Source organism: Rhineura floridana, chromosome 3 (assembly GCF_030035675.1).
Source record: "Rhineura floridana isolate rRhiFlo1 chromosome 3, rRhiFlo1.hap2, whole genome shotgun sequence".
In the NCBI taxonomy this organism is placed as follows: domain Eukaryota; kingdom Metazoa; phylum Chordata; class Lepidosauria; order Squamata; family Rhineuridae; genus Rhineura; species Rhineura floridana.
In genome coordinates, this window is record NC_084482.1 from 118,495,811 (window position 1) to 118,523,716 (window position 27,906).

Below are 27,906 nucleotides of genomic sequence, written 5' to 3' on the forward strand. Positions count from 1 at the left end.
GGAAATGGACTGCTTTCAAGTCGATTCTGACTTAATGGCGACCCTATGAATAGGGTTTTCACGGTAAGCAGTATTCAGAGGGGGTTCACCATTGCCTTCCTCTGAGGCTGAGAGGTAGTGACTGGCCCAAGGTCACCCAGTGAGCTTCATGGTTGTGTGGGGATTTGCGCCCTTGTCTCCCAGCTCGTAGTCCAACACCTTAACCACTACACACTGGTTCTCTAAAATGGTAGGTAAAACATGTCAATTAAAAAAAGGTCAGTTGAGCTAATGACAGTACTTATTGTGTAGATAAGTATTCTGGCTAAAGGCCTGAGTAGAAACATCTTCGGCTGCTAGTGGAAAGTTACTAAAGAGGATGGTAGAGGAGTCTCCGGTGAGGAGTGCCAGAGCCTAGGAGCAACCACTGGCAGAGTCTTCCTCAGTTTCCACAACATGTGCTTGAGATGTTGGCAGGACAATGAGAAGGGCCTCTCCTGAGGATCTTGAAATCCGGGCAGATTTGTATTGGGAGAATGTGGCTTTCCAGGTTAATGGGTTTAAATAATTTACAGCTTTGTAATTCAAACTAGCACTTTGAACTGTGGTTGGAAATGGTGCTCAGTGAAGCAGTTGTGGTAGGCATATTCCCTATTCTCAGCCTTAGGCAATAGCCTGGCTGCAGCATTCTTGCCCAGTTAAACTTTCCCAACTACTCTACAAAGACAGCCCAATTACAGTATCCAAATTATGTTGTCACTCAGGCACGTGTTCCTGTGGGCTAAGAATGAATCTCTGTGGAAGAGCAACCCTTTTCTCTCCCCCCTCCCCCATTCCTGCATCTGCTTTTCTCCTGACCAGGAGCTCTTCTGTCTTGTCTGGGCAGAGTGAGACAGGATCACCGGGGGGGGGGGCAGATGCTGAGGAGAGGCAGCAGTCCCACCAGTTGTTTCTTGAGAGCCCCCTCCTTTCCTGTCTTGAGCTGGGCCTCCAGCAGCTGCTGTCCTTGCTTATGGCTAGTCTGTCTGGTTCTCACCCAGTCGCCTTTTTCCAATGCATCACAGCACTATTGGGAAATGCTCCTGACTGAGCAGGCAGAGGCAGCCACCCCAGATCATACACTCCAGCAGGCATCATGTATGTGTGTATGTTGCTCTGCTCATTTGAAGTGTGCTGCATTGTATCATTTAAGTGGGTGGTGAGCAGATACCAGATAGTGCTGCATGACAATGAGGTGTTAGGAGCTGTGTGTGCAATAGAACTTCTGCTGTGGCCCCTTAGCTAGCCTCCTGTCAGGTGTGTGAATGTTGTCCTGTCACCAGTGTTGCAAACTTCACCTGCTGGTTCTGTAGAGGATATGCATGAGACACTTGTAATCTTGAGGAGCATAGTTGGTGTACAGCAATTGCTCCTTCTGTGCCTAGGAATCCTTCTAGGCTTGGGTCCTCTTAACTAAGTAAGTTTCCTTCTTATTTACTAGGGGCTGTTGCCCCTGATCGCTTTGCTTGGTTGCCCACCCTGCCACCTAACACCCTTGCCCAAACCACCCCCACTGCTTAGAGCTCATCCAAACCATCACCCCCTCCGTAGAACTTGCCAAAAGCCTTTTACAATCCTTCCACTTCTTCTCACACACCCCATGCTGAGGTACAAAGGAACACTGTCAGGACCCCTCCTGTGGTCACCACCTTGTCACGATCCCACCTCAGGGTCCTGGTCTCTTAACTGATCTCTCACAGGTCCTAACACAGATCTCTCAAGATCCCATTGCTAGGCACCACCACCTGACACTCTCTGTAAACAATATTGCCTTGAGACTGTGCCTTAGTCTCTCCATGGCCTACTGCTACCTTGTGTCTGGGTGCACTTGCAGGCCACAACCCCCCTGTATCTTTATATACTACATGCCGGCTTGCTCGAGTGGTCTGTCTGTTGTCATTCTCTTGAAGGGTTCCCAACAGCCGAGGAAACATAAGAATAATAATTCTGTTCTATAGTTTTCTCTGTAATGAAATTAAATCTTTAGCTTTTACCTCATCAGTGTGTTCACTGTCTCTGAACCCTCTTAAAATAATCATTGCCTCTTGGCAATAAAGGCTCTCAGTGTAGATCATCTACCAAGGCAACTGAATTTGTTTGTCCATCTGGGCTAGAAGGCAGATTGTAATAAGATAATTGATCTCATACAGCAATACCTGGACCTGAGATGCCACTGAATGCGTGAACACCTATTGGAGAGTGCCTGAAAAACATCTAATATGGAAGCGTTTTTTATTTTTAAACAGAGGGGTCAGTCCCACCTTTTTGGGGCATGATAGAACTGCATAATCTCCCTTTGTGTAAGTGAGGCTCATGTAAGCCAAGTCTGCAGTGATTCACTCTCTCACCCACTTTGTTGTTATGTGCCTTCAAGTCGACTACGACTTACGGCGACCCTAAGAATCAGCGATTTCCAACAGTATGTGTTGTGAACCACCCTGTTCAGATCTTGTAAGTTCAGGTCTGTGGCTTCCTTTATGGAATCAATCCATCTCGTTTGGCCTTCCTCTTTTTCTACTCCTTTGTTTTTCCCAGCATTATTGTCTTTTCTAGTGAATCATGTCTTCTCATGATGTGTCCAAAGTATGATAACCTCAGTTTCATCATTTTAGCTTCTAATGATATTTCTGGTTTAATTTGTTCTAACACCCAATTATTTGTCTTTTTCGCAGTCCATGGTATGCGCAAAGCTCTCCTCCACCACCACATTTCAAATGAGCTGATTTTTCTCTTATCCACTTTTTTCACTGTCCAACTTTCACATCCATACATAGAGATCGGAAATACCATGGTCTGTATGATCCTGACTTTAGTGTTCAGTGATACATCTTTGCATTTGAGGACCTTTTCTAGTTCTCTCACAGCAGCCCTCCCCATTCCTAGCCTTCTTCTGATTTCTTGACTATTGTCTCCATTTTGGTTAATGACTGTGCTGAGGTATTGATATCCTTGACAAGTTCAATTCAATGTCCTCATTGTCAATTTTAAAGTTACATAAATCTTCTGTTGTCATTACTTTAGTCTTTTTGATGTTCAGCTGTAGTCCTGCTTTTGTGCTTTCCTCTAACTTTCATCAGCATTCGTTTCAAATCATTACTGGTTTCTGCTAGTAGTATGGTATTGTCTGCATATCTTAAATTATTGATGTTTCTCCCTCCAATTTCCACACCTCCTTCATCTTGGTCCAATCCTGCTTTCCGTATGATATGTTGTGCGTGTAGATTAAATAGGGTGATAAAATACACCCCTGTCTCATACCTTACCGATGGGGAACCAATCGGTTTCTCCATATTCTGTCGTTACAGTAGCCTCTTGTCCACAGTATTGGCTGCTGTCGGAAGGCAGAGCTGGGGTCCCAATCCTGGGGAGCTGGATCCCGGAGAGTTGGGAGAAGAGTATTCGGATGGATGGCAGAGGGAAGGGGGGATAGTGTCGGAAGGCAGAGCTGGGGTCCCAATCCCAGGGAGCTGGATCCCGGAGAGTTGGGAGAAGAGTATTCGGATGGATGGCAGAGGGAGGAACTTCCCCCCTTTGGAGCGAAGACAAAACAGAGGAACTGCCAGTGATAAGGTCGCTTAGCAACGGGGAGCCTGAGCCCTCCCTGGACATTCTCACGCCTCCCCTTCTTTGAGGCTCAGAGCAAGAGGGGAAAGAGGGAGGGCTGCTCACAGCCGAAAAGCGGGAAGGCAGTTTACCATCAGCCCCTCCCCTATCCCCCATCCTGGAATCTGAAACTTCAGAAGAGGAGGGGGTGATGCTTCCCCCCTCACCGTGCACACGCAGACAGCTGAAAAGACAGGAGAGAAGGGGGGGAAGGCGGGCAGTACCTGAGGGGCAGTTAAGGAGGAGCGAAAGATTGCGCGCCCGTTTGGCCCCTTCTTAAAGAACAGGCGGGAAGAAGTCCCTTGCTCTGTCAACTTTCTCCCAATGCCGCAGGACCTGTATCCCTGTATTGCTTCATGAGAAAACGCAGTCTTTGTTTGGACATTACCCTAATAAAACACGAATTAACTACAGCCGTTGGTCTGGTTCCTGAGTCACATCCTGGGCCTGACAGCTTGACAGAGCCACCTAAATCACCCTCAACGCTCTCTTCACTTGACTGGGACAAAATGTCAAAGGGAGCAGCGGGGGGGACGAACCCCACTTCTGAGACCGAAGAAGTGGAACTCTTGAGGACTAAGGTAGCTGATTTGCAGACGGATGTTCAAGCCCTGCTAGCAGCAGTCAAGGCGCTGAAGACGGATAATCAAACCTTGAAGGCCACGATAGACCAGATGCGAACAGCCCCTCCAGCTGCCGTAGTAAAGGTTCCCATTGGATTGCCCCCAAAATACACGGGACAAAGTGATCAGTTGGCAAACTTCGTGGCTCAATGTGAGTTATATCTGGATGTCAGGCACACGGAATTTCCAGACGATGGGGCTAAAGTAGCTTTCGTGATTAGCCTCCTGGAGGGAGAAGCTGCAAAATGGGTGACTCCGTATCTCGTGAGAAAGGATACTGTCTTAGGAAGGTACAGAGGATTTATACAGGAGATGACCGAGATGTTTCAAGACCCGCAAAGGGCTGAAACAGTAGCGCGGCAACTAGGCACTCTGAAGCAAGCTAAAGGGACTGTTTCCGAGTACACTAACACTTTTGTCCCAGGAAACTGGTTACAATGACGCCGCCCTGATGTTTATGTACCTGAGTGGATTAAATGCTGAAATCCTGGATGAGTTGGCCAGGACCTTCCCCCCCGCTGACCTACCAGGGCTCATCCGGCTATGCCTACAGATAGATCACCGGATGGAAGGAAGGCGCCTGGAAAGGAAGCAGGAGGTCCTGATATACTCAGCCTCGGCATCCCGCAACAAGACCCTTCCCACTGCAGGGATGGCAGGTAATGCAACTGAGGGACAGGGAGGGGCTAGGCCAAGACTGTCGGAAGAAGAAAAGGAAAGACGACGCCGGGAACGTTTATGCTTTTATTGTTCAAAGCCGGGCCATGTGGCCAGAGACTGTGGACTGAAAGGGGGGAAAGCCGAGCCGTCGGGAAACTAGAACACCCAGTCCACGTGCAGGCCGGTGGACTGGGGGCAGCGTTGTATAAAGGCCCCCCAACGATCCAACCTCCCTCAAAGGGGGTGTTGGTCTTGCCTATTCGGATTACAACTTCCAGAGGAGTGGTGTTTAATTCCACTGCCTTAATTGACAGTGGAGCCTCCACAAATTTTATTGATGCAAAGTTAGTCAAGCGTCATGGAATTTCCCGGTGGAAACTGGACGCTCCCCTAGCTGTGGAGACTATCGATGGGAGACCCCTGAAGTCAGGAGGGGTGACACAAGCCACGGAGGAAGTGAAACTTCAGATCCCTGGGCACGAAGAGTTCATTTCGCTATACGTGTCAGATCTCTCAAACTTTGAGGTGATTCTGGGAATGCCCTGGCTAGCAAAGCATGAACCCAAAATAAGTTGGAAGGAGGCGGTGGTGTGGTTCACCTCACAGTATTGCCAGGAGAACTGTCAACCTGAAGGAATCAAGAACACCTTAGCGGGGGCAGTGCAAGAGATCGAGCAAGTGACCCTGCCGCCAAAGTATGAAGAATTCAAAGATGTGTTTGATGAAAAAGAGGCAGAGAATTTACCCCCCCACCGCCCTTACGACTGTGCGATTGACTTAGTGCCAGGAGCCAGCATCCCATCAGGGAGAATCTACTCTCTCACAGAGAATGAGAGGGAGGCCCTGAAGGAATTCCTGGATAAAAACCTGAGGCGAGGATTCATACGCCCCTCACAATCCCCTGCTGGAGCGCCACTATTGTTTGTGAAAAAAAAGGGGGGGAAACTCAGACCCTGTAACGACTATCGCGCATTGAACCAGATCACCATCCCCAACAGCTACGTGCTGCCCCTGATCTCAGAGTTGCTGGACCGACTGCGCTCTGCAAAAATCTTCACGAAGTTGGATTTGAGAGGAGCGTACAATCTGATCAGAATGAAGGAGGGAGATGAATGGAAAACAGGATTCTTGACCGCTTACGGACAGTATGAATACCTGGTCATGCCGTTTGGGCTTTGTGGAAGTCCAGGAATTTTTCAAAAATTCATGAACGACGTGTTTAGAGACTTGTTGGACACGTATGTAATCTGTTACTTAGATGATATCCTGGTGTTCTCAAAGAACCAGGAAGACCACGACCAGCATGTGAAGACGGTGTTGAAGAGACTGAGAGAAAATCACCTGTATGCTAAATTAGAGAAATGTGGATTTGACCTCAAGTCTCTAGACTTCCTTGGATATCGAATCTCAGCGGAAGGCGTGGAGATGGACCCAGGGAAAGTAAGCTGCATATTGGACTGGGGCCAACCTGTCACCAAAAAGGATGTACAACGGTTTTTGGGGTTTGCCAATTATTACAGAAAGTTCATTCCAGGGTTTTCCAAACTAACAGCTCCTCTGACTGACTGTTTAAGGGGGAAGAAGAAGTTTCAATGGACAGAGAACGCCACCGAGGCCTTTGAGGAGCTGAAGAGAAGGTTTGCTACTGAGCCCATTCTGCGCTTTGCTGATCCGAACCGCCCTTTCGTAGTGGAAGCAGATGCTTCAGATTTTGCCATCGGGGGGGTCCTGCTACAATTAGACCAAGAAGGGAAGGAGCTGCACCCCTGTGCGTACTTCTCTCGGAAGTTAAAGCCTGCAGAGAAGAACTACACAGTTTGGGAGAAGGAGCTGCTGGCCATCAAGGACTCTTTTGAAAACTGGAGACAATACCTAGAGGGGACCTCTCATCGAATTGAAGTGCGCTCCGACCACAAGAATCTTGAAAGCCTCCAAACAGCCAGAAAGCTGAACCAGAGACAGATAAGATGGTCCCAGTTCTTCACTAGGTTTAATTTCCAGATTACTTACCATGCCCAAGCCAAAAACCAGAGAGTGGATGCCTTATCCAGACAGCCACAATACAAAGAAAGTGAATCCGAGGACCAGCCTCAGTACGTAATCCCGCCAGAGAAATTAACGTTGGGAGTATGCCAGCCTTCATGGGAAGAGGAACTCAAAAAGGCACAACAAGAAGATGCAGACATGCTAAAATATCAGCAAGAGACGGGACAAGGTCAAGACTCAGAAGTAACCTTTCACTGGAGAAATGGACTGTTATGGTTCAAAACCGCCAGATATGTGCCAGAAGGGGAATTAAGGCTCAGAATCCTACGCCAGTGTCATGATTCCATCACAGCGGGACACTTTGGGATTTACAAGACCATTCAGAACGTGGCCAAGGACTTCTGGTGGCCTAAAATGCGTCGGGATATTGAGAGTTATGTAAAGTCCTGCTCTGTCTGTCTGCGGACAAAAACACAAACAGGGACACCAGCAGGACTGTTACAACCGTTGCCTGTCCCACACGAACCCTGGAAGGACCTCTCCATGGATTTTATAACTGATCTACCCAAGTCCCAAGGAATGACAGCCATCTTAGTAGTGGTGGATCTACTTACCAAAATGGCACACTTTCTTCCTTGTGCAGGGGCCTTAGAGGCTAAAGAAACGGCCAAGTTATTCATAAAAGAAGTCTACCGGCTGCATGGATTGCCAAACAGCGTAGTCTCAGACCGAGGAACTCAGTTCACAGCCAAATTTTGGAGAGCAATGTGGAAACAGTTGCAGACAGAATTAAAACTCTCCTCCGCCCATCACCCCCAGCAGATGGGCAGACGGAACGCTTGAACGCCGTTTTGGAAAGATATTTACGAAGTTATGTGTCCTATCAACAGACTTACTGGGTATCATATTTGCATTTTGCAGAGTTCGCCTACAACAATTCTCTGCACTCCAGCACTCAACAAACCCCGTTCTTCGCTAATTATGGATTCCATCCTAAAGTCTTTCCAAGCAGCTCAGAAGGAATGCTGGTACCGGCAGCTGAGAACTTCCTTAAGGAATTGCAAGCGGCGCAACAGACACTGAAACAGCAGTTAAACGAAGCCAAAACGGAGTACAAGCGAGTTGCTGACCTGCACAGGAAGGAGGGCCCCCCCCTTCAACCGGGAGACCAGGTATGGCTGTCCACCCGCTTCCTCCAGATGCCGGGCAAATGTAGAAAATTACAAGACAAGAGGGTGCGTCCTTTCGAAATAGAAACTCAAATCAATCCCGTGGCGTACCGACTGAAGCTGCCTGACACGTTTAAAATACATCCTGTGTTCCATCGATCCCTCTTAACGAAAGCCGCCCCTCCCAGTGAGTTACAGCCGGAGGAACCTTCCGGAGCTCCACTCCTGGTAAATGAGCAGCTTGAGTTTGAAGTTGAGGAGATCTTAGATTCCAGGATCAGACGCCACAAGCTGCAGTACTTGATTCACTGGAAAGGCTATGTGGTGGCTGACAGATCATGGGAAGATGCAGCTGATGTGCATGCTCCAGAATTGGTAAAACTTTTCCATCAACGTTTTCCCCACCGTCCCAAGCCAGACAAGGGGAGGGGGGCACAGCCTGGGAGGGGGGATAGTGTCGGAAGGCAGAGCTGGGGTCCCAATCCCAGGGAGCTGGATCCCGGAGAGTTGGGAGAAGAGTATTCGGATGGATGGCAGAGGGAGGAACTTCCCCCCTTTGGAGCGAAGACGAAACAGAGGAACTGCCAGTGATAAGGTCGCTTAGCAACAGGGAGCCTGAGCCCTCCCTGGACATTCTCACGCCTCCCCCTCTTTCAGGCTCAGAGCAAGAGGGGGAAGAGGGAGGGCTGCTCACAGCCGAAAAGCGGGGAGGCAGTTTACCATCAGCCCCTCCCCTATCCCCTATCCTGGAATCGGAAACTTCAGAAGAGGAGGGGGTGATGCTTCCCCCCTCACCGCGCACACGCAGACAGCTGAAAAGACAGGAGAGAAGGGGGGGAAGGCAGGCAGTACCTGAGGGGCAGTTAAGGAGGAGCAAAAGATTGCGCGCCCGTTTGGCCCCTTCTTAAAGAACAGGCGGGAAGAAGTCCCTTGCTCTGTCAACTTTCTCCCAATGCCGCAGGACCTGTATCCCTGTATTGCTTCATGAGAAAACGCAGTCTTTGTTTGGACATTACCCTAATAAAACACGAATTAACTACAGCCGTTGGTCTGGTTCCTGAGTCACATCCTGGGCCTGACAGCTGCGCATCAGGACAATCAGATGCTGTGCCACCCCCATTTCTTTTAAAGCATTCCATAGTTTTTCATGATCTACACTGACTTTTTACTGTAGTCTATAAAGCACAGGGTGATTTTCTTCTGAAATTCCTTGGTCCATTCCATTGTCCAACGTATGTTTGCGATATGATCTCTGGTGCCTCTTCCCTTTCTAAATCCAGCTTGGACATCTGGCATTTCTCGCTCCATATATGGTAATAGCCTTTGTTGTAGAATCTTGAGCATTACTTTACTTGCATGGGATATTAAGGCAATAGTTCGATAATTACTGAATTCCCTCGGATCCCCTTTCTTTGGAATTGGGATATATACTGAATGCTTCCAGTCTGTGGGCCATTGTTTAGTTTTCCATATTTCTTGACAGATTTTTGTTAAAAATTGGACAGATTCAGTCTCAATAGCTTGTAACAACTCTATTGGTATGCCATCTGTTCCTGATGATTTGTTTCTTCCAAGTATTTAAAGAGCTAAAATTTCTGGTTATTCATCATACGGTTCCTCCATGAATGAATCTGTCATCCTCTGCATCTCTTTTATAGAGTTCTTCAGTGTATTGCTTCCATCTTCCTTTTATTTCATCTTGGTCAGTCAATGTGTTCCCCTGTTGATTATTTGACATCCCTACTCTTGGTTTAAATTTCCCTTTAATTTCTCTAATCTTTTGGAATAAGACTCTTGTTCTACCCTTTTTGTTTTCCTTGTCTATTTCTATACAATAACCATTGTAATAGTTCTCTTTGTCCCTACGTACTAGTCACTGTATTGTTGCATTTAGGGTTCTGACTGTGTTTCTATCTCTTCTTGCTTTTGCTTTCCTTCTCTCTTTAACCATTTTAAGAGTTTCTTCAGTCATCCATTGAGTTCTTTCTCTCTTTTTCAATAGAGGTATTGTCTTTTTGCATTCTTCCCTGATAATGTCTCTGACTTCATAGTTCTGGTTCTCTGTGAACTAAGTTTAAAGCCTCAAACCTGTTCCTTATTTGATCTTTATATTCTTCTGGGATGTTATTTAAACTGTATTTTGGCATTATGATTGCTTTGTTGTTGTTCTTTAGCTTTACTCTGATTTTCAATACAACCAGTTCATGATCTGTACCGCAGTCTGCTTCTGGTCTTGCTTTCGCAGAAATTATGGAACTTCTCCATTTTCTGCCACCAATTATATAATCAGTTTGATTCCTATATTGACCATTTGGTGATGTCCACGTGTACAGTTGTCTTCTCGGCTGCTCAAAAAATGTGTTCACAAGAAACAAATTATTGGCTTCACAGAATTCAGTAAGTCTTTCTCCTGCTTCATTTCTGTCTCCCAAGCCCCATTTCCCCACAATTCATAGTTCTTCTCTCTTCCCTACTTTCTCATTATCAGCACATCTTGTTTTGGTGTGTGATGAATTTCTTCCTGTACTTCTGTGTAAAATCTCTCCAATTCCTCTTGAGCTAGGACACCATGTTCGGAGAGGTAACTGTATTTTTCTGCTTACAACTAACCTCCCTGCACAGTGCCATCTACTGTCCCATGTGTTGATTCAGCTAATACTACATCCCCCTTTCTAAAGAGGGAAGGAGCACAAAATCAACACAAAATAATGTAATAAACACAGTACAGCATAATTTTGGCCTTTGTGCTTATATAGCTAACACCACACAAACAAGCCTTTTCTCACACTTTCTTTAAATCAGGTGTGCAAAAGGATCTATTGGCAGTTTTCTGGGTGACTTGCAGATTGTCAAGAGATTTCTGACTCCCAATTATTTAACATATAAAACAAAATGGCCTCCTCACCCCCCCCACACCTAAATTAGACTGCTCAAATGAAGAAAGCTTGGGGTAATCAGGAATGGATTTCATTGTGGAAGGAATTTGAATTCAGTTCTGGTGCTTTGTAGTTCCTCAGAAGCACACTGTTCTTTCCTTCTAATATATGTCTTTTCCACTGGACTCCCATTTGGTTTATCTCACAATAAACAACACAATAGTAAATATAAAACATGATAGCAAAACACAAAGTAGATGCCACAAGCCTCAAGTATGCCCTCTCCTGTTCTAAATCAATCAATAAACATCTGGACAAGAGGTCTCCATGAGGTATTGTCCCCAAGATGTGCTGCTTGTACAGAATCCTTGATTAATGAAAATATTTATTTCATTTTCTGATGTTTATATCGCACTTTTCTTCTATCCTGGAATTCAAGATAGTATAGATGTAGTTGCCCATCTGACCAGACTCTAGCTTCAGCAAAGTTATGGCCTCATGAATTTTCAGACGGATACCCTTGAATATATCTACTAGTTTTTGGTTTTCTTTTTTTAAAAAAGATAAAATAAACGATAGTAAATGCAGGTGTTTAACATCTCGTAAAATTATTCTCACACATACATTTAAGTGCTAGGTGTGGGTGAGCCATATGGCTGCCCAAGTTTTGTTAATAAACCTGACTTTGAATTACATAACTTTCTACAGAATAGAGGTCCCATTGTTTCTCCCCTCTGCATACTGAATGGTTGTTATAAGGCACAATTCAACGATTGAATGGTTGTTATAAGAGATAATTCAAAAGCGTGTGGTATGGGAGTCTTTATTTAAGATTATTTCATGTGGACTTAGTTAGGTACCAGCCGGAATGCCAGTACTGTAACTCCCGTTTTAGTGTTGGAAGTGTGAGATTTTCTGCTTCTCAGTGTCTTGTTATGGGTGCCCTGGGGATAGTTACAAATGCTAGCTTGATTTTTTTTCACGCAACAGAAAGAACCTTCTAAAACTCTTTCTTGCTATTTATGTTGTTTATGAGGATGATGGAAATCTGGAGAGGAACATTTTTAAATCGGACGTACTAATCTAGCTAGGCAATGCAGGTTTTATATGGGGATTACAGACGCGGAAAATGCGAAAGGCGCGTTTAGAATCAAGTGCGGAAATAACGCGGGAATGGAATCAAGTGGAGTAGGCACTTGTTTCGAATCAGCTACCGCGGAGTAACACAGGGACAGCAGTGAAAAGTGATGAATGAATTTCGCTTGCATCGGCGAGGGAGAAACAAGAGCCAATCGCCTCTACCTACCATTTCCTAAGTGAGCCGAGCGCTGAAAAGCGAAAGGTGGTGGTCTTTTGGAGGGCGTTCACAGTAGTCGTTCAGGTAGAAATCTAATTTCTTCCCGTCTTTCGAGAGCACCAAAGAACCCTAAAAAGGACGCGAAGGAGCCTGCTGTGCACTCGCGGGGCTGGGGCGGCCCTTAGCGGCGAGAGTAAGAAGCTGCGGCAGACCCCTCTTTCTCTCCCGCCAGGGCAAGAGAGACATGGAGGAAGCGAAGGAGGCCGGCACAGGGCCCAGGCGACGCCGCCGTCGACGCCGCTCGGGCGGCCGCAGTAGCTCGGAGCGATCGCCAAGCCCTGGGCGTTTGGACGTGAGTTCCCCGCGCTTCGACCCCCTACTGGCGCTGTACTCGGAACGCACGCCGCTGCCTTACCCGGCCGCGCCCTGCTTCAACAACCTGGCCGAGTACGAGAGTTTCCAGCGCGGCCTGTGCCGCGCTTCAGGCCGCCAGCGAGGGACCCCTGGGCGCAGCAGCCGCTCTGCCGGGACGCGTACCCGGAGCCGAGCCGGCCGGCCCCCCGCTGACCCCGAGCGTCTCCAGCGTCTCCGCAGCCTCATGGTGGCTAAGGAACCCGAGAGAGAGGCGAGCGAGAGGGGCAGAGCGCGGGGCAGGAGGGCGCCGCGCAACGTGCTCACCAGGATGCCTCGTAAGCTGGGGAAGGGGAGTTGAGCAAAGCTGGCTTGTAGCGGTGTATTTCTGATATACTCTGAACTTTTATAAGCTGCTTATCGGTAGGGAAGGAAAGGCACTCTGCGCATGTTCAGAGGCAAACCTTTATTATTACTGGAAAGGCTTTCGGAGATTAATTTTCACAGTTGAGCCGTGGCGTTGAAAGTCTATGCAGATGTAGTATTTCACAGGTTAATGGAATTAAGAAGTGTGTGCCTGTAGTAACCAACTAGTCCCAAGGTCACGCAGTGAGCTTCATGGCTGAATGGGGATATGAACTTGGGTCTCCTTGGTCTCATCACCGTATCACACTGGCTTGAATAGTTAAAGGTAATTGACACTGGTATGATTGAATATGAGTCATAATGCTGTTCATATTTGGTCACGTGGACACTTAGAAAGTTGCCAATAGAGAATGCTGCCTCAGGCTGACAAATGTTCACCACCCCTAGGGAAGGGAACGAGGTGCCAGAGTTCCCACTGCGTGGGGTTGATTTAGTTGTTGGACAAAAGTCAGGTTCAGTTGCAAGGCACGAGTGACTTCATCATTTTCTAAACCACTTAGAGGTGGGTTTTTTTACAATCAAGTGGTATATAAATCAGCTCAGAGACAGCGTAAAGTGAAGATGCAAGTCTCTGCAGGAAGATGTGGCTGGTGAGGTACTTTCTACAGCATGCTGTTCCCTCCTATTAAACACATGTTTGTAAGCACAGTATAGCTTAGTATGTATCAATATGCATACCGTGTGCTAAAACATAATGTACAAAGCAGCCCTAAGGAATATGGCATCGGTTTTGCTAGGACTCTAATTTTTGAGATGATGGATGCCCCCATTGAAAAACATAACAAATTCAAAAAATTTAATGGTCATGCATAGCCTACCCACAAATGACATGGAAACTGTCTCAAATCATACAAAAGTAAACACATGAAATACCTAATGGCGTTGTATTCAGTACAATAACATTAAAACAAAGTAAGCTGATTCAGAGAATCACAATTAATGCATAGAAAAATGCTGTGTGTACGATTTTCTTTTATGTGGGGTATCAGGACAATCACGTTGGAGGCTCCAGCAGTAGTCTGCCATCATGTGTCTGTCCCATCTGCCTTGATACCTTTCCTCCATCACCTTTATATCCTGATGGAACCTCTCCCCTTGTTCCTCACTAAAATCACCAAGATTATCCGGAAATCTGTCTAAGTGGCTATGGAGATAGTGTACCTTTATGCTCATATTAGTACCCAAATGTTTAAAGTTAGTGAGCATGTTTTGCACCAATTCTTCATAATTGTCTGCTTTGTGGTTACCCAAGAAGTTCTTGACAACTGAGACATAACTGCACCAGGCAGAAGTTTCAACATCATTCATAAATTTAGTGAAATTCAAATCATTGATGAGTTTACGAATTTTAGGACCATCAAAGATTCCTGCTTTTAGTTTTTCCATAGTCAGTCCAAGGAACGATCTACAAATGTATTTAAAGCAATCACCATCTTTGTCCAAGGCCTTAACAAATTGCTTCATCGGTCCAAGCTTGATATGGAGTGGTGGGAGAATGATTTTTTCTCTGTCAACCAATGGCTTGTTAATGATGTTCGCTGCACCTACAGTCGTGTTCCCTTGAAGGCCATGTCACTTTTTCCCAATGATCTCGCTTTGCCCTACTATCCCACAAGCAGATGAAACAAGGGTACTTCGTGTATCCACTTTGCTGCCCAAGCAAGAAGTTCACCATCTTTAGATCAACACAAATAGACCACGGGTGCTCATGATAGCAGAGCTTCTGCAAGACCATTTTGATATTTTCATATTCTTCTTTAAGTTTTGTTGAGTGAGCAATTGGAAGAGATGCATAGCGGTTACCATTGTGCAATAAAACACATTTCAAGCTTCTGGTGGAGCTGTCTATAAAAAGCCGCCAATCTTCTGGTCAATATTCCGGCAGTCCCATTTGAAGAATAAGTCCAGGAATGTTATTGCAGTATACAAGTTCTTCATCTTGGCTGAAGTATGGAAGAAGTCCCTCCTCTCTTGTCCGATAAGCTTCCAGGGCTACCACCTGTGCTACACTCCATGTCCAGCATTTCTTCAACATCTGACAATGGAAGGTCAGGCAGTGAGGTAAACGCTGGTATGGGAACGTCTTAGCTGTGTGGCACAGGTCGCCTTGCTGAGTCCAAATCAGGATACTCCCGCTTATGTTTCTTGTAGCGATTGAAGCCTTTCACATTCACAACACAAAAATAACAATCATCGTGATGGTTTTGCGGCTTTCTCCACACCATAGGCACACCAAAGTTTAAACGTTTCCTTTCTCCATTTTTCCACGGTCGTAGGCACTCTACACAGGTTTTGCAAACCTTATGGGGAGCCCAAGACTTATCTTGATCTCCAAGCTTCATTCCAAAATAAGCAAGATATGCTTGTTTTACAAAGTCAGTGGTTTTTTCTTTGTTTTTGCAGAGTGTATTCGCCACAAATGTAGCAGAATGCATTAGGATTGTTTAAGCAGCCTCTTCGTGATGAACTCATATTCCTCTTCAAAAAAAAATATAAAAAAATATCAATATGATATTATATGCAATGGATAAACTTGCAAAACAATGTTCAAGAGTAAAAAGACAGACCAAACCCTGCTGCATATGTCAGCAGCTACAGGTCATATTGGGGTACAGTCGTCATTTGAGGGGTATCCATTATCTCAAAAACTAGAGCCAATTCGGCAAAACTAATGTCATTTTTGGATTTAGTACCCCCAAAATACCTTAAAGTGATTCAAACATCATTGGGAACTAAAAAAAAATTTTTTTTTGTTGGGCTGTGTTATTGATTCAATGTGACTAGCCTTAGCAAAAAGGCTGCTGTGCTTCTGAAAAATATCACTTTTAAACCAGGAATTTGGCATTGTCCTATGCAGCTGCTAGTTATAGCAACAGTATGTCCTTTACACTGTTATAATCATGGTTCTTAACCGTGCCTCCTAGGGTTATAAATATAGTGCAGTGACTCCTGATAACATGATGACAGGCAAGTGCACCAAAGCTGAAAGATAGTATGATGATTGTTCAAAGACTGTGCATGAAATCCTTTTGCAAAACTCCCATTTATTTTGGTGGGATTATGATTTTAGTTTTGGTTTGGATATCTGTATTGGGAGCTCGGAGGCTGGCAAAAATGAAATTTACATGCAACTTAATATTAAGATCTTAAGTCATAAATGAACAGTGTTCTTTTTGTTACTGGTGAGTTTACATTTTTCAAGATAAAGAGAAGATTAAAAAGGTTGGTTAGTAAATGTAACTTATCTAGCAATAAAATCAGATAACTAGCAAATAGACAAGTAAAGGTACTCAAAGGTAAAGGGAGTGATAACTGTATTCACTGCTTTGGGAGCCTTTGGACCAAAAAGGAATATAGAAATAGGGTTGTATCCTGTTGTGTCCCTCCACATATGGAAGGCCCTTTGCTCCAGCGGATACCTTGTGAATGAAAGGAGGAGGGAGGTGATTTTTCTCTAGTGCAGGGATCTGCTAGAGAAATGGAGGATAAGGCTATCAGTGGCTACTAGCCATGATGGTTTTGCTCTGCCTCCATAATCATAAGCAGTATGCTGCTGAATACTAGTGGCTGGGAATTGAAGGTGGGGAGAGGGCTGGTGCTCTTAGGTCCTGCTTGGGGGCTTCCTGTAAGCATCTGGTTGGCCATTTTGAGAACAGGATGTTGGACTAGATGGGCCACTGGCCAGATCCAGCAGGCTCTTCTTATGTTCTTATGTAGATGTATCACCCATGCTGTTCTGGAGAGTTCCCTAACCCTGTGGAGCAAATTTGGGGTGCAGGAGGCTGCAGAAGGAAGTGAGAATCGATAAAAGTCACTCCACACATACGCCTTCTGTTCATGGAAGCTTCCACTGGATTGAAGAGCCTTCCACACGCAGGGGACACACAGTTGAACGCAACCCTTAAAACTATATTGATGATGAGAATAATAAATTCACAATATGAGATTGAACTAGGATTAACACATTAAGATAGCACTGATAATATCTAGGTAAAAGTTTATATCTGCACCAAAAGCAATTCATGTGGAAAACATTAAGATTGGGGAGGAGCTACAAGACAATGGTGCAGCACATGTTTTTGAATGCATAAGATCCCCCCACTTGATGCTTAGTATATTTTTCCTGTTGATGATTTTATAAAAAAAACTGATGAGACCCATGCCATTGTTACATTTGCTAAACAGTAGTACAATTCTGTATATGTCTAATCAACAATAAGCTCTGTTGAGTTAAATAGAATTCATTTGTAGGTAAGAGGGTTTAGGTTTGCAGCCTAAGGACCAAACTGTAAGTTACATTGACTAGGTAACTGTGCCTCTGTGGGTTTATTTTTGTTCTTTACACAAGTTGCTAGCGCAGAAGGGCCCAATCTAGATTAGGACTCTGGTGTGGAGGGCTTTAACTCTTTAGCCCCATTGTGATCCTTATCTGTCTCTGTCTCTCTCACCCCAACACCCCACCCACAGTTTGCATGTGGGTAGAGAGCCCAATCTAGGCTCCCCTTGCAGTCACTTTGTATAAACAAATCCCCTGCACCTAAAGGCACAAATATGTAGCTATTCATAAAATGTAGTTTGGCCTTAAATTACAAATCTCCTTGTCTTCGAAGTTTTCTTAAATGCTGACTTGGCATATGGCCCAGATGCTGCTGTAGCATAAAACTCCCTATGTTTCCTCCTACCTGACCTTGGATTACTGTTCACTTGCTTTTATATTAGGTGGCTTCAGCAGCAAAGATGTGTTCTGTTTTCATGCCAAACTAAGTAATAAACTGAGCAAATATAAACTTAGGCAACCGTATTAACCACATGCCATCTACACTGGCGTTATCCTGACAAAATCTTGACCTTCTATATTGTCATTTGAGTGGAGCAGCTGTCAAAGCTTTTCATTATTTTGTTTTTCAATGTACAAGGTGGGTTTACCTGTAATGTTAATGCCAGTTTATATCATAGCAATCTACTATTGGATCACTGAATTGCAATCCGTACAGAGCTTATTTTATGCAGTAGCCATGCTATCTGAAGGACACATTCCTACTTTATTTTTCTCTAGTATGATGATTGATGGTGTTATAAAACACACTGGTTATTTAGTCTAAACAATCCTTCCTAGCCAGAACATAAATTTACCGCATTTTTGAATATCATATTTCATTTTCTTTATTAGTGATAAATAACAATTTATGCGGTAAAATATTGAGATCAATTAGGTCTTCTTAAGCTCAAGCTATAGAATATCACAAAATTCTTGTAGAACCTCCTTCTGATCCTTTGTTAAGCTACAAAAGATTGGATTTGGATTTATTCATTTTGTAGCTGGAAGCTACAAGTTAATAAGTCTAAAACTTCACAGGCTCTAAGAGTGATAAAGCTACATCATCTGCATGGAAAGAGATCTTAAATTCTTCTTTCTTGTTTAAAGTCTTGAATGACAATTATTTTCTCTGCTATTGTGACAGAGCAAAGATTCATTGAAAAGCCAAATAATAGTGGGGTTTCCCATATATAAAAATCTAGCAGTTTAGGTATTAAGATAGAGACAAGATTATGCTGATTCTTCAGCTTCCCTAAGCTTTGAACAGCACATGGAACAGATGTCACAGGAATAGTGCCAGAAAGCATGGAGATCTGCAATGACACAGCCAAGCTCCATGCAGTGAGTGGGCCTAACATTAGGAGTTGGGTGTTGTTGGCCCAGGGAGGCTGATACTGATTATATCTAAAATATGAGTGTAACATCTGTAAAAGCCCTAAATCAGGGGTAGTTCCCTTCAGTGTAGTTCCCTTCAGATGTTTTGGACTAAAATTCCCATCAGTTTTGGCCAAGATGGTAAATGGTCAGGGATGATGGTAGTTGTAGCCCAGAACATCTGGAGAGTGCAGCATTGGCTACCTCGGCCTCAAAATCTTGCCATCCTTTAAGATCACTCTCTCCTGATCAATTTCAATGATCAATTTCATTAATCAATGATTAATGGAAACATTTGTTTTGAATTGTCATTTTGTAAGGACAATTCAGGTCTGCATGCAAGCTTGGGACATGCTATCATCAGAGTCCACAGCTTCATAATTTTATTTTTACGGGTCAAGTGTTTTGAGATCTTGCATTGACCATGTTTACATGGTTTGCTTAGCCAGAGGACTTGGTGAGCAGGACTAAGAATGCTAAACGAACCAACATAGTGACAACAGAGTGTATGTATCAGTGGCTTGGCTCTAAAGGTGTCCATCTGCTAGCAGAACACTTTTTCCATTTATGGAAGGATTGTTCCTGACTCGGCAGAAAAGTAATTCCCAATCTAAAGTTCTTGTGTTTTGTGTAAGCTTTTCTCAAGACCTTTATATGGCTAATCTAACTGGACTGCCTTCAAGTCAATTCCGACTTATGATGACACTACAAATAGGGTTTTCATGGTAAGCGGTATTCAGAGGTGGTTTACCATTGACTGGCCCAAGGTCACGCAGTGAGCTTCATGGCTGTGTGGGGATTCGAACCCTGGTCTCCTAAGTTGTAGTCCAACACCTTAACCACTACACCACACTGGCTCCCTACTGGTGTTTATATGCCACATCCTGTATCTTCCCTATGTTTGCTGTATTGTTACATAACGGTTGTATGACACCCTGATACATGGGTACTGCACTTTGAGCAATCTCCCGTTGCTGTTTGTGCAAGAGTTCCTGCAACAGCACTGATACATTTTTTCCTTCCACTCATGGTTCTGTGGATCCAAGCCCCCATTCCCCCGCCCTCTCTGTGTGGGTTATTATACTGCCATGTGAGTGACTGTATGCTATAGCTAACATGGATTTTTCGCATTCCACAGTGTTAAATTGAAAATACCCCCCATGCTATTCTGCTACTTCCCATAAGCACATTTCAAAACAAAATCTTACAAAACTTACAGTCCTGAACTCAGAAATGCTTGCTTAACAACACTCTGAGTTTTCATGGCAATACACACAAGTCAGAGAAAATTGAGAGTTCAAAGTATAAAACGAGAGAAAATATCCAGACCCCTGTTGGACTTTTTTCTGTCAGTGGTCTTGTATAATTTGTTGAAATTAATTAAAAATCAGCTATGTTCACAGGGTACCTGTAATCCTATTACTGACCTTGCCCCATACTCTGACCTTCATCTTCTGCAGTTTAAAAGTTTAAAAAATTGCCTGGCGGATTTTTAATTAATTTAAGAAATTTAACACTGAAGTCTATTATAACATTGGGCATGGTCAGTAAGAACCAACTGTTCTAAAAGCCAGACTCACAGCTGTTTGGCTTGGCTAATCAGGGGCCACACCCACACCAGACCTTTATTTCACTTTAGACCAGCCTTTCCCAACCAGTGTGCCTCCAGATGTTGTTGGACCACAACTCCCATCTTTCCTGACCATTGGCAATGCTGGCTGAGGCTGATGGGTGTTGTGATCCAACAACATCTGGAGGCACACTGGTTGGGAAAGGCTGCTTTAGACAGTCATGTCTAAAGAATCTTGGGAAGTGTAGTTTGTGAAGGGTGCTGAGAGTTGTTAGGAGTCTCCTACTCCCCTGACAGAGCTCTAGTGGCCAGAATGGTTTAACAATCAGCCCCTCTTCTGGGGATTGTAGTACTGTGAGGGGAATAGGGCATCTCCTAGCAACTCTCAGTACCCTTCACAAACTACACTTCCTAGGATTCTTTGTGGGAAGCCATGACTGTCTAAATTGAAATAAAGGTCTGGTGGGGATGTAACCAGGGACAATTTTGGTTTAAATTTGGGTGGGAGAATACATGTGCCTGCTGTAGAATAAAAAGATGGGAGAAATCCTGAAAAAATGATACTGTTCACAATGTTTTCCTTTTGGAAAGAAAAGGGCCTTTCTCTCTGCCCAGTGCCCACCCACCCAATCTCCTCCGTTTCCCCTTCCTATCCACTCCCCCTTCCCCCTGCTCCCCCCTCCCTGCCTTTCCCGCAAGTCAGTTTCACCTGTCCTAAGCATGATTGTACAGGAGTAAATCCCATTGAACTCAAAAAGCATGCAAATGATCGTGCAAACCTGCCCTCCCCTCCTGCTCCCCCTATCCCTTCCCTTTTGCCCCTTTCTTTGCTCCTTCCTCTCCCACCCCCTCTATCCCCTCCTCATCCATGGTCAGTTTTACCCATACTAAGCATGATTACATGGGAGTAAATCCCATTGAATTCAATAAGTATGCAAATGATCAGACCTGCCTTTCCTCTCCCCCTCTTCCTTCCCCTCCTTCCCCTCTCCTCTCCCTTCTTCCTCCCCTGCCCACACCAGCCTTCCCTTCCTCCTCCTCCTCTTCCTCCCATGGTCACTTTCACATATCCTAAGCATGATTGCGCAGGAGTAAATCCCACTGAACGCAATAAGCATGCAAATGATCAGACCTGCCCTCTGTCCCTCCTCCTCCCTTCCCCATCCCCCCCATGGTCAGTTTCACCTATCCTAAGCATGATTGCAGGGGAGTAAATCCCATTAATTCAATAAGCATTCAAATGATTAAGCCATTCTCAGCAAACTTGCACAGGATCCAATTTCTTACCTCCCGGATTAAATAGCAGAGAAATTCACTAATAGGCAAAAAAAAACCCTTGCAGTTTAAGAATGTACCTATAGCCAACAGATATTTCTATCAAACTTTAAAAAGCAAGGAAACTGGACAGCTACAGTGAATGCACCAGGGAAGCAGGAGACCTGACCTCCTCTCTGAAATATTGTACTGCCCTACAAATTTGTAAAACGTTCCCAAATTCTCCCAAGCTACACAGGAAGTGGATTGGACATTGAAAGACCAACCCAAATTGTATTTGCATTTTTACAGATTTGTAGGGCAGTACAACAACAGTATCTCAGAGAGGGGGTCAGGTCTCTTGCTTCCCTGGTGCATTCACTATAGCTCCCCAATTTCCCTGCTTTTTAAAGTTTGATAGAAATATTTGTTGGCTATAGGTACATTCTTAAACCGCAAGGGTTTTTTTTTGTTTTTTTTTAAAGTTAACTGTAAAAGGACCAGAAAAAGCAATAAAAAGACAAAAACAATAAAATACTAAACATTTACATGGGTCTCAAACATTGTCAAAACATCAGACAACACAATGAACTTAGCCTGGTGCCTAAAATATAATAAACACTGTGCAAAGCATATTGCCTAGGGAGAGGGGCCAAAATTTGGTTGCTACCACTGAAATGTCCTCCCTCTGATAGCCAGAAGGCACATGGAGAAGGGCTTCAAGAGTTCATATTAAAGAAAGCAATCCTTTAGATGGCTAGCTCCTAGGCTGTTATAGCGCTTTAAAGATTAAAAACAAGTACTTTGAGTTTAATCAGAAATAGACTAGTACCCAGTGCAGCTCTTTTAACACATCACTGTGTTGTCAATCTTGCAGTCTCATTAAGGCAAGTGAGTGCTATGTATGTTTATAGTGGCATTTTGTTACTGATGTTGTGATTATCTGCTAGAAATATTTCTGTTGTATAGTGATAACCCCCAGTAGCCTTTTAATTATCCTTTAAAATAAGGGTATTAAACATGTGTTTTATATTGGAAAAAAACTATTTTACAACTATTGAGTCTAATTATAGCTCAATAAGCTGCACAAATGATTGACAATGAATCTGTATTGCTTTTGAGCCTTGGAAAAATAATAGCTACATGGAGAGCATAATAGTTTTTGATACCCACAGAATGGTTACATTCTGCAGAGACAGATTTAATATGGGAAGTTTCCACCTCTGAAGAAAACTTTGTCACAGTGTTTGAAGCTTCCCTCTTTGTATATGGTGATGATGGTGTTAGGGAACTGTGCCAGATATGTTCAGTAAGAAGGTGACTAGGTCATTCAGTGCCATTGTCTTTATTAGCAAAATAATCAACAGATGAGCATTCCTGAAAACATACACATAACTAAAGAATAAACTAATACATGAAAAGAGTTGTGAAGCTTGAATCTTTTTCTGCAGTCCTTTCCTTCTGAGTCCATGAAAGTCAAAATTCAGAATAAAAAATGATTGAACTTCCAGATTCTGATTTACATCAATAAGCCTGAATTCTGCTATTATTTTCAATGTTATATTATTTACTGGGATGGTGTGGGATGTAAATCTAATAGCTAGATAAGGATGACTAATTTTGTAGATGATAACAATGAAGGCTTCAACAGTATTATAAAGTGTAACTAAATTTGCTACTCCTTAATTACATTTGGATATGGCACTTTCAAGGCTAAAAAATTTGGTATGGCATAAGTCAGTCTTCACCAATCTGGTGCCCTCCAGATGTTTTGGACTAAAACTCCTATCGGCCCTGGCCACACCATAGTCCAAAACATCTGGAAGGCACTATGTTTGTAAAGGCTGGCATTAGCTTTTGAGCACAGCAGTCCACATCAGTAGAGGTATGAAGTGGTATCCTAAGTTACAGGATGATACCCATAGGATTTACACTTAGTTCCACTCCTCCCAAACCACATGCAACTCAGGATAGCACATAATACATTTTATGAAGTGTACTGAGGCCACGAAAGCTTATGCCATAATCAATTTGTTCTTTAAGATGCTAGAAAAAGTTGTCGCTGCAACAGATTAACATGGCTAGCTCTCTGGAAATTATAAGATGTGTTTGCTTTTGGAGTGGATTCTCCAAAAATACTACTTTCTGTTTGTCCACTTTATTGTGTTAATAACTAACCCCAGAATTAGGAATTATATATATATATATATATTATTCCTAATTCTGGGGTCCCCCACCTCAAGAAAGAGCTCTCTGTTTCCCTTATGTTTCAAATTTTCCAGAACCTCTGCCTCTTTGCAATAAATAATAAAATCCCAGATTTTTTTGCAAGAAAATACATAAATCCCTGGGACGTATGTTCATTGCAGACCCTTTTTTAGTTCTAAGGTTCTATGAGAGCATTTCAGGTGTGTAGCTAAACTATTGGTGCAAACATGGTATGTTTGTCTTTAAGTTCTGCTGTCCCAAAGCAGACTGTACAATAGGGGTGGGGAATGGGTGGCCCTCCAGATGTTGTTGGACTCCCAGCTTTCATCGGCCTCAGCCAGGATGGCTAATGGCTAGGGATAAAGGGAGATATAATTTAAAAACATCTAGCAGGTGAAAGCTTCCCCATCCTTGCTGTACAGGAATATAGTTGGCTCGGTGAAATACACTGCAATGGCGTTGATGCTCAGTGTGAACAGTTTGTTGTATAAATGGGTGACTTTTCCCCAACCAGATTTCACTGTAATTTTTGAGTTAAACCCTGCATGATTTTGTTTTATGCTCCATGGTGTTTGTTTTGGTAACAAGTGATGATAGTTTCTGTTTATTCTAGTTCATGAAGGCAGTCCACTCGGGGAGCTTCACCGCTGTGTCCGTGATGGTGTAAAAGTCAACGTCCATATCCGAACTTTCAAAGGACTTCGAGGAGTCTGCACTGGGTTCTTAGTTGCATTTGACAAATTTTGGAATATGGTAATGATTGTCACTGCCTTTGTAATTTACTAATTAAAGTAATGGCTCACTTCAACCTAAGGGCATGTTGAGCAAAGGAAGATGGGTGGTCTTCCAGTTTTCAGGTGGAGGTGAGCCATGGCTCTTCTCTGGTCGGTCCAAGGCAAGGCTTCATCAGTGGAACAGGTAGACTGTTATGGGCTTTGTCGACCAGAGAGTATTTCTTCAAATTCTTGTCTTTAGTTAATACAACTGGAGCTAATTTTGTTAGATAGTTCTCACTTATTTCCCCCTTTCTCTCGTTTTATGCCCCCTTTTCTCCTTCTGCAAGATCTTTCCCAACTCCTTTACTTGCCAAAATAAATAAATAAAAAGATTAATGATCTCATTGTACCTTTGTGTTACTTTCTGGGTATATGGTATGGTTGCTAAATGAAAGGCATGAAGTGTGCATAAAGTGTCTGAGTGAAATAAGAAATCTCCCTGAAATATGGAACGAAAGCCCTAGTATTCATCTGTTCTACTTGAACCGCAAGCGCTTTGGCATGAAGCCCTCCCTCTCTCCCACATACGCAGCACTTCTTTTTCTTAAGGTTTCTTCTATGTTTTGTTAACTGCATGACCTTTTAGCTTAGGTGAAACTGGATGCTGACAAGTCTAATTAAGACATGAGCTGAATATGCCACCTGTCTTTTAATTTGGTTAGCTGCCAGCATAAGCATAAAACGCCATGCCAATGCAGAGCGAAAGCTTTTCTCATATCAGACCAGAATTCTGATGAGGCTGACTAGGCCTTCAGAAGAATAGGGAGGATGGTAGGCAAGTGGCTCTGCCTTCTGACTTGGACCCCAACCTCTTCTGGTTTGATGAGGGCTCCAGTTCATGTGAAGAAGCCTATGTACATAGGCTATTGTTTCAGACCTTGTACTGAATGTGGGGAGAGCACAGCCCCTGGAGATGTTAAGGGTGGGGCAAACAGGCACAGCCTGCCTCTGTGTGTTCAACAGACACAGAGAGCGCTTCTGAATAGGATTAAGGAGCAGATAAAAAGGAATGTGCAGACATTTTTAAATTGCATTTCTGCAGATGTTCTTTTTAAGTTTGTACTTATTTTTCCTTTAAAAATATAATTTTAAGCAGCCTTTTTTAATTAAAAAAGGAAAAAGTTGGGTTTTTTTGAAGGAATATGGTGTAGGAAGGCATTCTATGATGAATGATGGCTGAAAATGAGGGGAGTCCTCTCAATTGTTGTAGCTGGAGTAGTGGATGGTGAAGTGTGTACTTCAACCTTTCCCAACCTTGCACCCTCCAGATGTTGTTGGACTACAGCTCCCATCAGCCCCGGCCAGCGTGGCCAATGGTCAGGAATGATAGTAGTAGTCCAGCAACATCTGGGAGGCACCAGGTTGTTATTTCATTATATTTCCACCTTGCCCTTTCTCCCTTAGGAGCCTAACATGGCATGCAGAAACCATTGCGACATGTAAGCAATATATAAACATCATAATAATCAAAGATTACAAAGAAAATTGAAGCCTTAAAAATATTATACAAAATAATGCCAGTTAAACAATTTAAAGTGTGGAATTCATCCTACTGCAGACAAGGATAAACCACATTCACCTTTTCCCCCAAAGGTCTGAATAAGTGCATCTTTAGCTGTTCGTGGAATGATGTTAGCATGGAGTACAAACATAATTCTACCACGAGGGAGTTCCATAGTCAGGGTGCTGCCAGAGAAGGCTCTGTCCTGTATTGCCATCAGATAGGCCAGGATAGATATATGGACATTCCATGTCCAGAAGTAGTATGCCTCTGAAGACTTAGATGCTAGAGACAAAATGAGACAACTCATTCCCTGAAAGGTTGGGGAAGGCTGACGTAGGCTATTCTCTTCCCATCTCTTTTGACTCAATGCACATTCCCACTAAAGTCAGTGGCTTTTTCTTACAAATAAATAAGTTTTTGATTGGAATATTATGTCTACATTCTTCAGTTGGTTGCAGTTGTGAGCAGTTCTGCTGGTAATGGGACCAACAAAAAAGTAGTAATATAATCCTTTTCACTAAGATCTTTTTTGCCTCAGCCCCATTCTTCAGAATGTCAATTTACAATGTGGTGCTTGTAAGAATATAGCTTGTTGTTGTAAAAGAGATGGGGATGCTGCAATGAGTGGCAGGCTAAATTTGGCCAGGAAGGGTCACATCTAATGATGCTTCTTTTTCTAACCCAGTTTAATTACTGAGCCACTTCATCTCTCACCCTCCATCCCCATCCTAACACTTTTATAGCAGAGTGATTTTCTCCTATTAAGATATAATCTTGGAAAGATAGGGAAGTGAAGGAGTTCTTTAAGGCTGTTGTTTAATCTCTTCCAAACCACCACAGGCTTCAGCTAAGAGACAAGGCCCAGAAGCAACACAAAAGTAATTTTATTCAGTTTGATGATATTACAGAGCCTAGTTCCAAATTGATTTTGTTATCCCTGTCACTCTTTTTTTAGCAGACACTGTGGGTTGTTTTTAAAAGAAAACTTCCAATAAAACTGCTATGTTGATAAATACTGACATATCTAATATCTATCTGAACATAATCAAGCTACTTCACATATTTAAAAAACTGGTTATTCTTGAGGAAACAAAATTCACCAAGATAAGAGTGTAGCCTACAGTGTTCGAGATAAGAAGGGTGAATGACACGAGGTACTTCCACAAGACTTATTTAGGAACTGCTCAATGCCTTCTATTTTATTGTCTCATTTCTTATGCACAAGAATGTATTTGCTGTTCCTTCCCCCTCCCCCCAAGTTTTGTATTCATTGAAGTAATGTGAGGATATTTTTTCTGCTCTTTTATTTTGAGAACACATAAAAATCCTGTGATACTTTGAGGAGGAATGGAGGATGCCCTACTCTGGTAATCAAAAATGAAGTATATGATCTTCCTCCCACTGTCTCCTCTATTTTAAAATACTTCTTTCAGAATGTCTTAAGACTCTTTCTACTTTCCTTGCCCTAGGCCCTGACAGATGTAGATGAGACATACCGGAAACCTGTACTGGGTAAAGCTTTCTACATAGAGCCACAACTGACTCTCACCAGGGTAAGTAGCCATTCTTCTGTGTGTCAATTGGTCAGGGCCGGCCCTACCTTTAGGCATAGTGAGGCAGCAGATGTTGAGGGAAGAAGAATGGTGGCAAGGTGTTGGAGGAGAGAGCAGTGTGCCACGCATGGTCTGCTCTGCACCTCTGCCTGGAAGACATTGTCCCATCAACAGAATTGAAATAAGTTTTAACTTTCAGTCTAGCCAGATTCTGAACATGGTGCGAGGGGGACACCATTTTGTCCTTTGCCTCAGGCAGCAAAATCTCTTGGGCCCCATTTGCACAATTGCACACATATTTCACAAAGAGCCATCTTAAAAACAAAAACAACTTGGCTGA

At 43.6% G+C, this 27,906-nt stretch overlaps 1 protein-coding gene across 1 annotated transcript in view; it reads left to right on the forward strand.

Annotated features, from left to right (window-relative positions):
- Positions 1-12,111: 12,111 nt before the first annotated feature.
- Positions 12,112-27,906, forward strand: part of LSM11 (LSM11, U7 small nuclear RNA associated) — a 28,033-nt gene continuing 12,238 nt past the window's right edge. The window contains exons 1-3 of the mRNA XM_061617494.1: positions 12,112-12,921; positions 24,347-24,486; positions 27,483-27,566. Coding sequence (XP_061473478.1) covers positions 12,477-12,921; positions 24,347-24,486; positions 27,483-27,566 — 669 coding nt within the window. The 5' untranslated portion in view covers positions 12,112-12,476. The remainder of the gene's footprint in view (positions 12,922-24,346; positions 24,487-27,482; positions 27,567-27,906) is intronic.